Source organism: Nicotiana tomentosiformis, chromosome 9 (genome assembly GCF_000390325.3).
Source record: "Nicotiana tomentosiformis chromosome 9, ASM39032v3, whole genome shotgun sequence".
Classification (NCBI taxonomy): domain Eukaryota; kingdom Viridiplantae; phylum Streptophyta; class Magnoliopsida; order Solanales; family Solanaceae; genus Nicotiana; species Nicotiana tomentosiformis.
The window spans coordinates 10,155,759-10,174,715 of NC_090820.1; the positions used below are offsets into that span (position 1 = coordinate 10,155,759).

Consider the following 18,957-nt stretch of genomic DNA (forward strand, 5'->3'; position numbering starts at 1 on the left):
ATTTTTTTTAAAAAATTTAGACCTCATATTAAATTTTGGCTTTAGGCTCCCGCATATACTTGAGCGACCCCTGCCCATCACAGAGGGAGAAGGGGTATCATAATACACAAATTCTTCCCTATAGGCACTTGCAATCCAGAATTCTGTGCGAGTATTTTTCATTTCCCATTTGGAGAATTCTGTGAGTTCGAGTCACCCCAAGAGCAATGTGGGGAGTTCTTGGAGGGAGAGAGCCGAGGATCTATCGGAAACATCCTCTCTACCCCAGGGTAGGGATAAGGTCTGCGTACAAGTACCCTCCTAAGACCCCACTAGTAGGATTATACAGGGTTATTGTTGTTGTTGTTGTATTTGGAGCATTTCTATTACTTCTGTTGAGACAATATTTATCTCCAATGGGAATAATTTTTTCTCCAGTGAAAGTAACGCCGCCGAACAGATGTGTGATGCTTCATGTAATTTATTTGCAAAACCTGTTATCCAGCAGTGTATGAGTGTTTTTCCCTAGCTGATCTGTACACATGTCATTGAGTTTAATTTGCCTTGCATTAATAAGTCAAATAATGTTGTTATATTGGGTGTACCAATAAAGTGTAACTGAAAATATTGGCAAGCTACATAATATAGGGTGTACGTGTGAGGCCTTTTAGAAAAAAATCGTGCCAATATCACATAGTACCATAAACAGTTTCGCTCTTTAAGTGGCATATTCGAAATCCCTTGTAATTATGTTTATATTTTCAGCATATTTAAGGTAGGTAATATATATCTCCCAAGCTAGGAGCCATAGGAAGTATTTAATCTTGTTGGCGTATTTGCTTTCCAAAGCCAGGTCAGACCAGATATATTGTTCAAACGCCATTTTGTTGCTATAATATACCATTGTCAGTGGGTTCCCAGATCATCTACGTTTTGGTTAATGTAAATGACGTACACTGATTGTTTCATCTATTTGTTCTCATATAGTTCTGCTTGTTACGCGTTTTATAATTCCAGAGATGTTGATTAAACAGTGTATATATGATTAAAAAATATGGTTTTTGCTGTATTAGCACGGTACAATCTTCCACCTTCTACGGGGAATTTATTGATAGATATAGGTGAAAATAGTCTTCATGGCAATATTCCTACACAAGTTGGAAATCTGAAAGAAATATATCTTGGTTCAAACAAGATATTTTTCTATAACATTTCTGGTTTAGAAATAATTGCACTTTCTGGAACTCTACCTCCTTATATTGGCCATATCTCCCAGTTTAGTGGGAGAATTCCTGGCTCTATTTCCAATGTCTCGAAGCTCATTTACCTTGATTTTGGACGCAATTTGCTTACTGGGATGAATCTTGGAAACTTACAGCAGCTTAAACTGATCAGCTTGCAAATGAATCAATTGACAAATGATCCCTCTACGGGGGAATTAATTAGGTTTCCTTACTTCTTGGAGGGAAAACAAATAGGAATTAATTAATGCATTTAGCCTTTGGTAATTGGTCTGATGATCTCTTGAAAGGTTCAATGCTTTTCGATGTGGCATCACTGGCGAAATCCCTCTTGAAATCAGTAAGTTGAGTAAATCAGCTAAACTTGTTTTGCGAAGAGAACTTTATTTACATTCAAATGCATTGAGTTCCAATATTCCACCAACCATTTTCATGGTTTGGTTTCTGAAATATCAGTTCTGAGTTTAGTATACAGAGGAACACTCCTAGATGGAAATATGGTTGCTGTAAAGGTTTTCAATACAGAAGTAGAAGATGCATTCAAATTAAAGGTTTGATTTGGACTTTGGAGTGTGAGGTTTTGCGCCATAGAAATCTTGTTAAGGTAATAAGTAGTTGTGCTAATCTTGATTTTAAAAGCGTTGGTGCTTGAGTACATGCCAAATGGAAACCTTGAGTACTCGTGGGACCTTCATTTATACACGGATATGGAACTTCAATATGTACAACTTGGAAAACTCTCGAATTTTGAGGTATATCAATTTTTTACTTCTGGATACAAAATTGGAGTAATCATGGCGCGATTCTACATGGCAAGAAAATTGCCAACAAAACTATGGTAATTATGTACATATATAACTAACTATAAAACTTAACACTGATGTACACTGGCATCAACTTGTTTGAGCAAAGCCTTCCCAGGCTGCTATCATCAACAATGTAAATCTGTTTTACCCGATTATCAACTGTTCTCCGTATACACTCTGCCGGCTTATGGAGTATAGTAAGCTCGGTCAATTTGAACTGATCATACAGCATTTAACTGATTTCGAAAGTTTAGTTTCATTCGATCAGTATCAACTTCTTTCTTTCCAGAAGAACTAGCGGCTGCTTGTTCCTTCAAGGCTTCCTTTTCCAATTTCTTCCTTTCAGCATCAGCTTGCTGTTCGTTCTCATCGCGTGATTTTTTAAACATCTTGGTGAACACCACCAAAATCTGTGTCACTGCATCCAGAAAGTACAAATATGCATCACTCACACTAAAAGATATATGAAGACCGTCAAAATTTGTCACATAGATCAAAATGCTATTTATAGATATGCCTGGTTAAGAAGTTGCTAGGAGAAATCTGTTGAAGCAATTTTCACATTGGTTGAACATACAACTCTTGATCTAAATGGTACATGAACTAAACAAAATCCCCAGGACAAATGCAATTCGAAAAATCTAGCCAATGGCAATATGCACTAAACAGATGCTACACAAGACAGAGGAAAGGAGGGTGGCATCAACCTGACAACAGATCATAAGAAAGAGACATACACTGTGCATCACATAGTCTTCGCATTAAAGGCTTAAACTACTAAAAGAAACTGCAACACTGATAACCCCTACTAAAATAGCTATATTACCAAGGGTTGCACCAAACAGCTACAAGACTATTTTTTTCTTTTCCAGAAATCTCACCAGATGGCTCATAACACAGCAAGAAAATTATATCATATGTATTTCTAACCTTGCTCAAAGGGGCATCGAGCTGGATCCTCGCCAAAATACAGGGACAGGGAGTCTGCACTCCTTCCCTGTAGATTTACAAGATAGAACAATGAGCAAACATGACCTGGCTTAAACTTCCAGTAGTCTTAAATATATGACATAGTGAAACGCAGGACAACTCACCACTTCAATATAAAGAGTAGTTAGAGACTTGACTTCAGCCTCAGCAGTATCAAGGAAATTCTTTAACACCTGAGAAGAAATGTCCAAGTAACTAACCACATATTTCAGATGTTCAACAAAATTATGAGTGTATGCCAAATCGAGGACATTGCAATCATGTTTGATTTCAGCACCAGTTAGCCTCCACTCAAAAACCATGTCCTATACAAACCGAATGGGGGCATTTTCCATGCGTGCCCTTTTCACTTGATATTTTGAATGAAACTAATTATCATCCATTTATGACACATATTACTCTTCAAGACCAGCGGTAACTTCTTCCCTACTTTGTCTTCTCATAATATATCCAGGATGAAGTTTTTTAATAGTAAAGAGGGATCCTTGTATAATGAAGGAGACTTAGGGAAAATGGAATCCGCTCAATGCCATTCATTTCACTTTTGTCGTAAGAAACTGTTAATACTTTTAGACATTGCTTTTTATGATTTTTCAACATATAAAAAGCTTCGGATGACTTTTGGTCGATTAGAATTAATCACGTGCAAATACGCGACAATGTTCCCATGTACTAGAATAAGTTTTCTACAAATAATTGTAAGGTACATTGTCAAATGGCCTTCAACAGTTAAAATTTTAAGCTAAAAAAACATAAATCTTGAAAGTACATGCAACCAGCTAAGGCATTGCGGAAGTAGAAACAGTTACATTTTACCATTCTCTTATCTCACCTTCTGAAAGCCCGAAGATATTGCACCATCATTGTCGGATGCAGTAAGTTCTTGTTCAACTTTCTCAAGACCTTTGCTCACTGCTTGCATTTCTTCAGCCAAAGACTTCAGTTGGATCTAATCAATTAATATGACGAAACAAACATTTCAGTTTCACCGTTATACTTGTATTACTGCAAGTGAAGACCATCATGTACAGCAAGGGTACCTTAGAAGCAGCTTCCAAGTGAAGAAGATCCTTGTCGAAATCAAGCAACTCGGGCATTTTCTCAGCAAGGAGCTGACAGAAATAAGACAGATTTACACCTTTGGAATGGCAGTGGAAAGCGGAAACATACATATGGAAAAAGAGTTAAGACACAAGAGAAGTCCAACCGTTATACTATTATCCACAAGGAAACTTGCATAATTTTCAAACAGTGTACTATCAGTTAGTAAGCAGATTCATCGACTAACAGTGTTGGACCAGGAAGAAATCTCAGAGCAAGGTCTAATGTTGTTCCAAAATTTTAATAAAATTTCACTTTCTGGAAGTTCCAGAATAGAGTCCAAGTTCCAACATTCCCCCAACATACACAAGTTTTGGCCCACAGCAAACTTCTAAGAAGAGTGGACTAGGAACTTTAATGATTTCACAATTGGTAGATACACATCAAATAATATTACCTTAAAATTTTGACTCTTCAATGGGGAGAAAAGATCATGGGACGGATAGATTTAATGCAGAAGAGGAACCTAAAGCAGCAAATGGAAAATTAATGTGACCACTTTTCAATGGGGAGAAAAGATCATGGGACGGATAGATTTAATGCAGAAGAGGAACCTAAAGCAGCAAATGGAAAATTAATGTGACCACCAAACCTATTTAGAGCAATTCCTAGAACAGGAAGTTAATTGATAAAAAGGAAATGGATCTCTCGAATAACAAAACGCGGATGTGTATCACTGGATAAGCACTGCTCCACACAAAAATAGGAAATGAACAAAAAAATAAGCTACCCATGAACTTTATTGTGAATGTTAGCCACCAAAGTTATACAAAGTTGAGAAGCAGTGATCCAGTAGCCGGGAAGGGGCCTAGAAGTGCCTACTACACCACACGCAGCTTGGGGAGAAAGTTCCACAATTCAATTAAAGATAGATAGAAGGGAGAATGCCGGTAATGGGAGCATTTGTCCTATATGTACAAATCCAAATCGGGCGGATCTTTACCCGGAGTAGAGCATAAACCTAAAAAGATAAAACAGACCCATTCATGAACAAGAAAATACCATCGCGGTTTGGATTAAATCTCGATGAAAGAATACATCAATGAGAAGTTAATTCAATAAGTTCAATGACCCTTTCCTATAACTTCAAATTTTGTAATGGAAAATCGAAAATATAAAAAAGGAGTCAAAACTCATCTTTATTGAAAAATCGAAGAAAAGCCCTTTCCTTAGAAGTAAAAAAGAACCTTTCTAGAAAAAAAAGAACCTTTCTAGAAAAAAAAGAAAGAGGACTGGAATCTATACATTGATTCACAATTTTTTTGAACCGTATGCATCAAAAGGCGCATGTACGGTTCCAAAAATTTTCCTTTAAACTGTTTGAAAGTTATCCAACTTGAGTTATGAGAGTACGAATGGTTTCTTTTTCATTTTCAGGAAGAAAGAAGAAAAAAAAAACTTACATCTTTAATTGATTTGATCATTTTACAGACCCAGTTGTCATTTCATAGATAGAATTCCATACAGAGACAAAACCTCGAATCAATCATTTTTCTCGAGTCGTACGAGGAGAAAGCTTCCTATACGTTTCTAGGGGGTGTTGTTCTTGTACATAGGAAATGAGACTCAACCTTTTTACTGCAAATTTAGAAGTTGTTTTCTTTCACTCATATAACTATCTAGTTTAGTTCATCAACCCAAAAAAGAGGTCCTCAGGTCAACTCGCTTAAAAAAAGTCGATATTCAGTTGATGTTCCGTAAGCCCTATTCACTCCTAGATGATACGAAGAATGAATCTCGGTAGGGGCCCATCAGCCCCATCTTTGAAAAAAGAAGAAAGATATGCAACTTGCTTGCGGCTTTTAAAGGGATCTTTCCTTCCTTCTCTACCTACTTCTCAATACCCTCTGCCCCTCCTAATTCTTTGGTAGCGGACCTTTTTGATAGTTCGACCGTTACCCCCCGTCTAACTCAACTATTCGACTGTACGGCTATTGTGATAGCGAGAGAAAGGAGGGATGGCGCCTTCCTTTACCATTTGGCGGTTGAAAACAAAAGTACTTCCAGGTACATGGTTGTTAGGCTCATCCAAGGCGTATTTACGGAAGTAGCAGGGAACTTGACATTGACCATCCTCAATGACCTGAGGATGCTTCTAGCCTTCAAAAAAGAGCAATTGACTGGAGAAAGGACAATCTGCCTTCTAACCCAAGGTCCAGGTATTCAAGCCCCAGAGAGAGAGCGTGCCAAAGCCCGATGAATAGACAGGGGATGGACAGTCCTCTCGTTCAAGGAAGAGGAAGGGGGGGAAGTCCTTGGCATTCCTGCCTTTCTGTTAAAAATACAATAAACATAGAAGAGAAAAAGACCGGCGTCCTCCCGGAGGTCTAGCCGGTGAAGGCCAACTTAAGTATTGACCTGGCTTACTTAACTTAATAGGCTTGCAGAGGAAAGGCCTAGCCCTTGGAGCCGTACCACCAAGGAGAAGATCAGAGAATTACGCTTTTTCTCCCGCCTCAGCTTCGCGGATGGAAGGAGGGTGAGAGCGTAGCACGCACGCTCTATGTTTTTCGCCAGCTTTCCCTCTAGTAAAAGATTAGCTCGTACCCTCTCAGCCACGGATTGTCCTCCGCGTCCATTTTTCGATTTTTTGGGTGCATTGGCCATCAAAAGTGGCAGTTCTTCTAGTGGTGCTGATCGTGCTAATATTGTGGGTAGTCTTAAGTTGTCAGGTAACTTTATAAGGATTAGTTTTCAGATTTTCATCATTAGAAGTTTGATTTTCTTATCGAGTTTCTACTTGATAATGAATGAAACCCTTTTCTCAGAGATTTGTTACACCATCTTCTTCTTGTTTAGGTGCTCAACAGAAACACCTATACACATTTGGACTTTTCTTTGCTTTTTATTTTTTTACTTTTGATAACACATCTGGACTTTCTTTGGGTGATTTTGTAGGTTCATTTTGTGTATTTTATTTAGAATTATTTCATTTGGCCAGACAACTTAAGCTTGAAATTTTTTATTTCTGTAAGATAGTCTCGTATACCTAGTTTCATGTTGGATCTTCAATTTCACTAGCGTCAGGTGTGGCACGTAGTCGGATTATCCCTCATGATAGACGCTAGGTTTAGCTTCCCACATGTGTGGCTTGACTCAAGCAAGCCTCTACACTTAGACAAAGTACGCCTCGAGCTTTTGGAAGTGTTAGTGGCATCTGTGGCGTTTAGCAATGCTTAAACGACACTTTGAGACAATGGATGACTTGGAAAATAAACTTGGTTAGTGAGGGAATTGGCATTTTTATCATAACACAACTCTCAGCACAATGCTTGAAGGAGTACATGACATTAGGACACACATATAAGGCTTTAGAATGCTTAGTAGTTCAGTTAGGACTTTGGGAATTGCTAGATCTATTGGTGGGTTGCTTGCTTACAAAAGGTGGGGGTCTCCTCCTATTTATAAGCCGCCAAGGATCATTGTAGACTCAAAAAGCTAGGCTAGGGGCTAAGTTGGCCACCAGAGTGCCCATGGGCAGCAACCCTGAACCCTTAAGTGCCTTCTAGACACTTCTGTTGTCCGGTGGTCGGGCCTCAAGGGTTGGGCCCTAGACCATGCTCAGCCCAATGCACTCCATCACAGCCTAGACCCATTGCATTCCACGGCACATCCTAGTATGCTTACCCCCTCAAGCTTTCTTGGCACATTATTGGCCATTCACCACATCACCCGTGCACACCTCGCCATGCTTGGACGCCCGTCCCTTGACATGTACCTTATCATCCTCGCGCATCACACCACGTACATGACATGCGCTATCCATGGGCGTTTAGCCTCATGCATATACCTTGCCCTTGTCTGGCACCATGCCACACTTATGATGTAAGCCTTGCTTGCATGCTGTGGCTCCCGCTTGCGCTTCACTGCGCTGGCCACCATGCCTTCTGCATGCTCCATCTTCGCACCATCCTCTTGTGCCAACACTACCACGTGTGACGGCCATGCCCCATGCCAACGCTTCCCCAATTTCCCTTACTTTATTATTAAACTTAAACAAATCATTTGATCTTGAATGTTGAAACCTTGAAAGCGCTCGCCTTCTCTCAGTTAGCCCTGTCCATGGCCACCCCAGCCCTTGTAGCATGTGCAAAATATTTTTGGCAGGTTATGACATAGAGCTCAAATAAACTTCGCACTTTGTCAACCCAATCTTGAGCCGCTCATCAATCATCATTGAGCCAAACTAATCTAACTCAACTTAAGCTTAAGCCATCTTCAATCTCTCTCAATTTAGAGCTAATTGATACATACTACTTTAGAGCTCAAGCTTGTGCATCTAATAACATCCTGACATTTAATAGAAAAAAACAGCAACAAACAAAAACAGTCTTTGTGCAATTACAACAAGATAAAAAGAAATTTCCAGGAAACAAGTATGATCTAAAAAGAATAGTTCTACCTTGCACAGATAATGCATCAAGGTCATTTTGTTGTTTCTAGCACGAGTGTCAGAAAGCTTAAGAAGACTGTCCAACTTGAACCCTACAGCAGATCCTGCAATGTAATTACAAAAAAAAAAAAAAAAAAAAAAGATATTATTCGTAGAGCCTCCACAAAACAACTAATCTTTTTTGTATGAAGATCTAGATCTTAGAAAGGCGTACCTCGTGCTGTACCCTGATTCAGTGCATTTCCCAATGTTAGAATGGTCTGCATTATTTGACGTAGTTTGGCAGATTCTTTCACCTACTTGATCAGGAAATGCAGTTAGAATCCAGTTGAAATCAGAATGTGCCAAATCAAACTTCATAAGGTATTAAAAGTACCTCTCTAGTAGCATTGTTAATTGTACTTAGGTTAGTTCTCAAGTCAGTCACCTGAACAATTCAAGATAATACAGTTAACAGAAAATCAATGGCAGACTGCATAGACATCCGTTCACTAACAAGTACAAGAGTGAATACCTGATTAGAAAAAGTGATAGTAAATGAAAACACTCTTAACTTGGACTCAACTCGTGGGACCTTCATCAGCTCCAGGAAAAACTGAAACAGTTATTAATCCAGTTAATTACTCATAACTTAGAGGCTAAAGAATTTTGTAGTTTCCCATATATATGTATATATAGTCAAATTGGAGAAGACCTGCTCACACTTTCCAAGCATTTCCTTGTCCCCATTATAGTTCTGGAAAATAGAACATAAACAGTAAAATCAAATTTTGAAACCAAAATTAACTTTTAGTTGTTAAATGGCAAGTATACACTGTTAAGAAACTAGCACAACTAAATTCATAAAGGTAAGCGAAATCAAGCAGAAACAAGTATACACAACAGACTATGATATACACATCCACAGACACCAGGAAAGGGAGTCATCAAACGTAAGCTTGCACATCATAGATGCAAGTACATACTCCATATAAGCATGCAACTGCCAAATGGGTCATTCAATTATGGGCATCAATCTGCACAGCTACTTATACAAAAGGCACATCAACAAAATCATAGGCCACTGACTCCAATGACTCGCTGAACTAGTATTCTAAAAATAAATACAAATGCAAAAGGTGAATGTGTTGGTCTTGGCTCCAAGTACCATTGGTAAGAACTTCAATGCGAATTATTTCTCTAAACGAGGAGAGTTAAAGAAAATTTCTCTAAACGAGGAGACTTAAACAAAAATTGAAGCTAATTTCAGAAGATATCTCTAACATTACTTATGAACTCAAAATAAATGACTAGATGCATAATACACAAATATTATTGTGATCTAAACTTTGCCATGATAGGCAAGCACTGCCAGGATGAGAACGGGATAGTACCCTCAGTGTCTCCATTTCTTCTTTTGTTGGGCAAAACTTTATCAGATTTTCAACTTGATCAATGTCCAGAGCTGACGAATCCAAAGCCAAAACAGCATTCTGTAAAACATGCATATACTAGTTTGTCAGAAATCCAGAAATTTTTAGTAAAAAGAAATCCTATTTGTATTCGCATAATACTGGCATGAGATGAGTTTAAATGGAGTAAAATGGTCAGTGAGGACTCATATAGCCAACCCCAACTTGCTTGGGACTGAGGCGTAGTTGTTGTATTAGTAAAGGAGATTCAGGGTAAATATTTCATTCATTTCAGTCTACCTCCATTAAAACTCAAAAAAAACCAGCCTAAGAAACCATGCATGAGCATCCCTAAAGAATGTTCACCACGCTGACTGAACACATGCATGAATCGGCATATTATTACTGTGCATTACTACAATACGATTTGACGATAAAGCCAAAGGATAGAATATGTTATACAATATCTATAGTGATTCTTTTGAATTTCAACATAAATATATCAATTGAGTTTAACATTTAATTTTGATCTCCTCAAGTCTGGTGAAATTACATGATCTTTTCAACTCTCTAAAGTTGTTAAAAATATAAAAGAATAAATGTCTTTTTGATCAGTAGTTCTACAGCTAGTTCTTTCTTCAGTAACTTCTATTTTCATAATATATATAACTCATTTTCTCTTTTTATTCATTTCATTGAACTCCGTCTATTTCTTTTTTTTTTCCAATGACAATGGTGCCCGGTCCTACTTGTGCGCGCACCTCCACTAATCTATAGGGTACACGATACCTCCTATCGGCATAGGTATGGGTAACTCTACCAACCAAAATTTAATCAGATGAGAGAAACTACCTCTTAACTTTTTGCCTCTGTTCGTATTTGAACTAAAATCCTAGGGCCTCTCCTACCTCATTGACACTCTTAGATGCTCATTGAACTCCACCTATATGAGAAAAGCATAACTAACTTGAAATTGAATTACGAGGAGAATTGTGATGGGTTAACGGCTCTCATAAAAATAGTCAAACTACCATAGCTCTTTTGAATAAGACCTGACGACTTACATAGAGCAACATGGATACAGATGATTCACATAGCCAACCCCAACTAGTTTGGGTTCGTTCTTCGTTCTTTTATTGAGTAGAAATATAGATAGTTAATCGGTATATCATTCTTTTTTAAGCAGAAATAAAGATATTTCACTTTCAATTTAGAGTTCAAGACATACTATGATCTTATTCTTTATTTGTTGAGAACCATCTTTTTGTCAAACCCATGATGATGATTCAATATTTTTGCATAATATTGTATCTATTTGGTTCATCAGATACTTCCATAGATTTAGCAAATGTACAAAGGGACAAGAACCAAAATACTAAATTATAATCTTTTGGAAAATAGAGTCTTACAGTATATACATTCAATTGTATATGTTATTTGTTACTTGATTACAATTGATAAAAACATAATGAGTCATTATTACTTTTTTTGGTAGTTTAAGCCAAGTAAAGATTAACTAATATAATTGTTTCATATGATAAACAATAAAAAGGTTTGGTCAAAAGACCGACCTGTGGACTAGGATACACAAACTAGTGCAATAGATAAAATATTGAAGTTGATAGTAGAAACAAGAAGATGCTAAAAGAACTCACCAGCATATCAGGCAAGGGAATCTTGATTTTTGTAAGCATGATTTCGCAATTGTATGCCCTGCGCAAATCAACCTGACAAAAGCATATGTTAAGAAATAATTCCCGTTCTTTAACAAGTTAAACCAAAATTTAACACTTCCAGTCTTTCACTACAAACAGAGGGAGTTCTGTAAAATGGACTCCCAATACCTCAGGAAGAAAAAGAAGCCAACACCCAATAGACTGTTCACCAATTATTCCATAGTGATCTCATAATATATAGTGAAAGCTTTAAAGTAAATGTTTCTTTCTATAGAAGAGATTTATCTCTTCCCAAGTTAGCACTAACAGATAAATTAAGTAGCAGGTGAACTGAAATTCATTCATGGTCAATGGCCATCCCAACGGGACACGTCTATGTTTGAGCACAGCCTCTGCAACCCTTTCATTCTACTCCATCTAGATATGTATCGCAACCTATAAAAATGACTTTGCTACATGAATTTATATTACAAACTACTAAAACAGCTGTTAAGAAATTTTCAAAAGATAAACATTTGAAATTTTTTTGATATGATGGACCCCATCCTCCAAACCTACTACCTCTACCTAGGAGGCCCAAGTGGTCTTCCCCTCTTTACCCCTTGGTGACTTGAACCCTCAACCTCATGGTCGGAGGTGAAGGACCTTACCACTAGGATATCCCTCCATTATTCAGTCAAAGATAACTAACTTAACTTCCCTGGAACAGAAATGGTGTTACCTATGGGACGGAAAAAAGTAGAAATTTTCCACCCAAAGTTCATCATTTCATCATTCATATCTGTGTCCAGCAACCACAAGTTCTTCTCTATCTTGGAATGCTTGCTTCCAAACTTCGCCTATGTTAAACCCATTTGAGGCCTTACTTTCAACTTCTTTTCCACATGTTAGCCACAACTTACCACTAAAAACCCTCTTTAAAACCTGTCCAAAATTCTTAATATCTCTATTTAACTAGTGAAAGAAAGAGATCCATACTCATTCTACAACATTCTCATAACTATCAGGACAATGAGTCCAAGAGGCATCCCTACCCTTCCAATTTGGCCATAACTGAGGACTTGGCTATTACTCCAAGAGCAACTTCACTTACTTTTGATTTTTGAAAAAAGAAAAAGATATAAAATATACATGAAGAAGGTTATAGTATCCTCAATAGATTTGACTCGTCACAAGACTGTCTCAGTACCACTTCTATGTTGGCGCAGAAGCCATTAGCTGGCTGGGTGGAAGTTACGTGTTTTGGGAAGTCCAAAGTGGAGGTAACACAGCTGCCCAAGGAAACAAGCAAGAGAACTTTTGAATTTTCATCCAATACTATGTGCGTTGAAAGTGAAGGTCACGGGGTGGCAATACTCTATTTCTGGATCGGATTTACTACTGATATTGAGTTACAACACTGTTAGTTGGCCAGAGTACAGTCCTACCAAGTACTTCAAGAATATCATGGTAATTTGGCACTAGTAGCAATTTAGTCCATTTCTCATTTCAAAAAATTTATGTGGTCCAAGGTGTGTCTTTACTTCTAAACTCCTCTTGAGTTTAAATCATTAAAACCATCATCTTACATGTACTAGTCATGGAAGATTATTGACGCTTTCATGTCTTTTGACCTTATAAATGTGCAAATTCAACATTATCTTAGCATTCATGCATTTTCAAAATAGGCAAAGACGGAATGTTTAATGTTTTATTTGGGCAAGAAGAAAAAGCATAATTGCAGCTGATGACAGATGATTTGATATAAAAGGGCAGCCCAGTGCACTAAGCTCCTACTATGGTCCGGGGAAGGGTCGGACCACAAGGGTCTATCATACACAGTCTTACCCTGCATTTCTGCAAGAGGTGGTTTCCACGGCTCGAACCCGTGACCTCCTGGTCACATGGCAGCAACCTAAGTTGCTTGGATTCTTCACTATTAGTGCCGCACCCGTGTCGACACAACGTGGGTCTGGGTGTGGAATTCATACCGGATCTGGTCAACCAAGTTTGGATACTTTGACCAACATCGACAGAGAAATTTGGGACAAATACAATAATGTTTGAAATCAAAATAAAAGCTAGGGTGAAATTGAAGAAAATGGAATACCTTGTATATAAAAATTTCTATGTTAGTCCTTCCCTTTTATCTCCTTTTGGATTTCTCTTCTTGATCAATATTTTTTCTTTCTCAAAATACCTTGTAAGTTTTCCACATAATGTCTAATAATTTAAATATATTTTTATAACTTTATTTTTAGATATTTGAATTATTTTTAGCTGAATCTTCGCACCCGTATCCGTACCCGGATCCGTACCCACGAATCTTAAAATTTAGATCATGAAGGATCCGACCTCTAGATCCGCACCCGTATCAGACACCCGCACGCGAGTCCGAGCAACTTAGGCAACAACTTTACCAGTTACGTCAAGGCTCCCTTTCAATGATAGATGATTAGATATAAATCTATGAATTACAGTGCCATGTATAAATGTAACTTCTACGCTCAATTACCATTAGTCAAGTGCAGCAAGCATCATTAAGAACCACTGTGCCTATTTGGCTAAGAGGAAAGTAAGGAGTATCAATAGGAGAAGGATTAGCTAACAAGATAAGATTCGGTTTCCTTGTCCGTGCAGGGAATAAAGAGGAAGGAGAAGAAAGTGGATGAGCTAGATTATAGCATCCTCCATTACATATCCAATTCTGCAGACCGGAGAAATTTAAGGTTTAGTTTGAGCCTAAAGAGAAAAATGTCCACACATGTAAGCGAAAAATGTTGTTAACACATAAAGCACTCTAAAGTGAGAGTGAGTGCCGGAGGAAGGGAACAAAGACAGAAATGAATTAGTATCTCCAATAAAACAGATAAGGTAGTGAGTGAAATATACAAAGGAAACGGGGCATTTTCATCCTACATATCCATTGTGTGCCTTGCTCAGAAATTTAAGAAAAAGTGAATATACTTGTTTAATAGCAAATCATCAGCACATTTAACGATTATAGAGACTGGAAACAAGATAAAGCATAAATAACTTGCCAATTGCACTTTTTCTGGTTTGGTGATTTTGGAACCACGTCGAGCTCCACCTTTGCTAGTTCCATCAGTAGCTGAAGCCACCGAAAACAAATTTTCGAGCTCTGTAATATCAATTTCAGGTGCTCTGTCACATACATTAAAAAAGTTTGATCAGAACTTCCCATAACAAAGAGATAAATAACAAAATTGTATACTCAAAGTGCTCAGAACTAGCCTAATGATGACCTGTAACGGAGTTTCACGAGACAAAATAAATAGCAAATGTTATGATCTGCGTATTAAATTGAAATGATCCAGAAAGTTCTCATTGTAATTTTTCATCGCCCAAAATAAAATGTGCATACCTGGATGTATTTTCCTTATTTTGCGTATCTGCCCATAAACTCCCTTGCATGGCCCGTGTAACCTTCGACCAATGTAAAGGCTTCAATGGAGCTTTTTTAGGAGGAATTGAAGTACCTCCTGCACCTCGCCCTTTCCCTAGAGCATTTGAGCCTACAGAGGCTCTTACACGTCCAGTAGATGAAGGTGGTGGTGGTGGCACATTATGTCCCTTTCCACCAGGTGGTGGAGGTGGAGTGGGTGTCAAACCCCGCGTAGGAGGTGGTGGAGCATTGGGAGCCTTTGGTGCTGGTGGAGGTGCAGGTGGAGTTGAACCTTGCCTAGGAACTCCCAAAGGAGGTGGAGGAGGTGCAGGTGGCCTTTTAGAATTGCTTGTAGGTGGAGGTGGAGGTGGTGGAGGTGCCAACGGAGTTGACCTATTTGATGTAGAGGATGAAGGTGGAGGTGGTGGAGGTGGTGGTGGTGGAGGGGCCAACGGAGTTGACCTATTTGATGTAGAGGATAAAGGAGGAGGTGGTGGTGGTGGAGGTGCCAAAGGAGTTGACCTATTTGATGTAGAGGATGAAGTCAGTGGTGGTGGTGGTGGTGGAAGTGGAGGGCCCTTGAAAGAGACAGAAGGGGGAGGGGGGGGAGTTACACAAGGCAAGGGCGTACACTTAGATGACACGGAAGGTGGAGGGGGAGGTGGTGGTGGTGGAGGAGATAAAGGGGGGAACTTGGAAGAGACAAAAGGAGGAGGAGGGGGAGGAGGGGGAGCTGATAAATTACAGTTAGATGGCCCCCGAGGAGGAGGAGGGGGAGGTGGAGGTGGAGGCAGAGGCGGAGCACTCCGAGAAGCAGAAAATGTAGGGACAGGAGGTGGATGTGGAGGAGGAGGGGTGCATAAAAAGCTCTTATTTGGAAGTGGTGGAGGTGGTGGAGGTGGCGGAGGTTCTCTAGCAAAGCTATCAGGGGATGTTGAAGAAGTATGTTCTCTTGGCGGTGAAGGTCCTCTATTACCACCGATTGAAGGTGGTGGCGGCGGTGGTGGAGGTGGAGGTGATCTATAAGAACTTGCAAGTGCTGGAAGCAGAGGAGGACGCGGGACAGAAGAAGGGCCACCAAATATAGGAGGAGGTGGCGGTGGTGGTGGAGGAGGTAATGAAACCTCCTTGCTAGGAGAACCAAACACAGAGGGTGCCAATGGGGGAGATGGTGCTGATGATTCAGGGACTTTTGTACTAGAAATCACAGGGACAGGTGACGAAGGTGGTGAAGGTAATGGAGAAGAAGAGGAAGTTCTTGTATCGCAATGTCGAACTTCCTTTGAATGTTCGGGAGCAATGGCAGCATCCAGTTGACTGTTATTTTCAGAAGGAGACTGAACAGAACCAATATCTGACATTGAAAGCTTCACTTGATCCTCAGAAATCTTCAGATCAGAAGTTTCATCAGAAGCTGAATCTTGTTCATCTAAAAAATTGATGTCTGTTGTATTAGCATAAGTAAGATTACTAGCTTTCTCTGAGTCCAGAAAGTCCAAACTGTCAGCAATACTCGATGCATTATTTTCTTCTTCAGAGTCAAATGGGGACGAATACCCGCTCATCCTACTTTGCAAAATTGATAAATCTTTCATATCATTCAACACCGATAGTTGTTTAAACAACCATAACGCAGCATCATCGCCAGTATCAACCCAATCAGCACCACTAAAAAGTTCTTGTACCCTTGAAAAAGCTTCGATAGGAAGCCCACCTTTCTCCTCACCATTTAGAGTTGCAGTGGGAGCTTTTGCAGGAGATATGCTCTCAACATCACCAAATAAAACCTGCGAGCAGAATGTATAAAATTAGAGGAGAAATATGGAGAGCAAAGATGATTCACTTAACCAACACTAATCAGACAGACACAAGAAAGTATTCACCTCAGCTCGAAAGCCTTTTGGATACCGTGCCTTTGAATCCCATAGAATATCCAAGTTATCGCAGTTTAACATTAAAATGTTGGACCGAATAAAAGCTGTGTTGAACATTATACGGAACATCATGACTTCCCTTTCAGGGTCCAGGTCTAAGTGGACACACTCCAATACTACATCTCCTTGCACCAAACACTGGATATCAATCTTGATGACATCACTGTCCTTCTGCAAAATGATAACAATCATGTTGCCACACAACAGAATTGAAGAAAACAAGAAACATGATGCAGTGACAGCAGTTTTTTTTTACCTGGCGATAATGTCGAAGACTTCTACCTTTCTTTGGCATGGTGTACAACATATGAGTTGACAATCCATCCTTGCTAAGAAGGTTCCGGCCAAAAATGCGGACAATTGGCCTACACCCTTTTTGATTGTCGAATCTCGGAATGGCACGAAGAATGAGGCAATCGAGAGAAAGAGCTTGTTCAGGAGGAGGCCACTCGGGAGATATATTTCTTCTTGATATATATTGTACGTAACGAAGCTGAGAAGGGAATGGATTCAGAGGTGACAATAATTGTGATAAACCTTTAGGTGCCTCACGATAAACCATCTCGAGAGTTTTTCTTTCTCCACTTTGTAACTTTCTGAAAATCAAGAAACTAGCCAAAATGAAGGCTAGAAGGGGCCAACCACCTCTCTCACAGTGTAACAAAATCACATTGTTATGATTTCGAAGAGAAAGCCAACTCTCACAGACACATAGAAAATGATGGATCAAAGACAAAGGCAGTACAGGACAGCCTTCATATTGCCTTGGATAATCCATTACAGTTACATCATACTCGCATAAAATCTCCGCGAACTGGCTCCTTTTCTCGCCTTCTCTGAAATTGAAACCAAGAAAGGAGGAATCTGGAAATTCTTCGTGCAGTTCATTTATGATTTCGTGCAAGTAAAGCTGGTAAATTCCCTCAGGCAGTACTTCAGTCGAAAAACAAGAATCAAAAACTGCAGACATTCAACACAAGAGAAAACAAAACTTGAGAAAAATACAATGCACTTCGAGTATTCAATAAAATGTAGAATATCAAGCACATTATCAAGTCAAAATTGGTTCTTTTACCGTATACTCTATCGTCAAGTTCCAGCAACCCATCTGGGGGCCTTCTATAGAAAAATCTACTTAACAGCGACATAATAATACTTGGCCAATAAAGCACCTAATTTACCTGTCATCAAAGAAATTTAAACCCATTTTTCATTCATATAGTGTCCCAATATCATAAGGGTCAAAGAATCAGCTCATAATACAAGTTCAAGAAAATGTGAAATTCAGAAGAAAAACAAAGTAATCAAGAAAATGCAGCTTACATGAAAAACTCAAAACTAGTCTCAATTTTTGAAGAGACACCAAGCTAAAAGGGATTGAACAATTTTACTAGTATCCAACAAGTGAAAAAGTAACGATACTGTAACATTAACACACAACCTCACATAAATATATATATATATATATATATATATATATATATATATATATATATATATATATATATATGTACAAGAAGACCCAGAAAGGGAAATTTTTGAATTGAAGCAAACCGACAGAAGCTGTTGAGGAAAGATTCAAGATTTTAGGTGAAGAACCGACAGTGTTGCAGTAACGTTTTCGATTTTAGTATGAATTTTTTTCTGATGTGGGATTTGAACTATTTGGAGTTTTAAAATTTGGGAACGGAAAGAAAGGGGGCTGATTTTTTATTTTAACATCTGCTCGTTGTAAATTTTTTAAATTACAGTACCAACCCTATACTTGTCTGGATGACTTCATTGGCCCTGATTGCAGCCAATATCTATTTTGAGCGAGGTGCATGTAGATTAGTCTCGTTGGAAACACTTCCACTGAGAGGAGACTGGGTTTTGAATTTTATGGAGTTTAAAATTTTATGAATTTTATGGAGTTTGATTATTGTTGTTAAAATTTATTATTAGCATTTTATTTAGAATTATATATATATATATATATATACACGATTTGAACTAAAGAAACTCATAACTACACTATATTTGTCTGCGCTCTCACTTAAGTAGGATTGTTCAAAATCAAAC

General features: G+C 38.6%; 1 protein-coding gene across 4 annotated transcripts; it reads right to left on the minus strand.

Moving 5' to 3' along the window:
* Positions 1-1,886: 1,886 nt before the first annotated feature.
* LOC104106165 (formin-like protein 14) lies at positions 1,887-18,755 on the minus strand. 4 transcript variants are annotated; one of them, XM_070186032.1, is made up of 18 exons: positions 18,655-18,755; positions 17,972-18,077; positions 17,153-17,856; positions 16,846-17,067; positions 14,942-16,749; positions 14,598-14,721; positions 11,557-11,628; positions 9,884-9,982; positions 9,205-9,246; positions 9,025-9,105; positions 8,887-8,937; positions 8,725-8,806; positions 8,520-8,614; positions 4,057-4,128; positions 3,849-3,965; positions 3,121-3,189; positions 2,957-3,023; positions 1,887-2,444 (listed from the first exon to the last, which is right to left on the minus strand). In XM_070186032.1, the coding sequence occupies exons 2-18, from the start codon at positions 18,042-18,044 to the stop codon at positions 2,248-2,250; spliced, it is 3,975 nt and encodes a 1,324-aa protein (XP_070042133.1). In that variant the 5' UTR covers positions 18,045-18,077; positions 18,655-18,755; the 3' UTR covers positions 1,887-2,247. The 4 variants fall into 4 exon arrangements, with proteins under 4 accessions (XP_070042133.1, XP_070042131.1, XP_070042132.1 ...); XM_070186030.1 differs by lacking the exon at positions 18,655-18,755 and adding an exon at positions 18,455-18,619; XM_070186031.1 differs by lacking the exon at positions 18,655-18,755 and adding an exon at positions 18,451-18,619.
* Between the last annotated feature and the right edge of the window lie 202 nt (positions 18,756-18,957).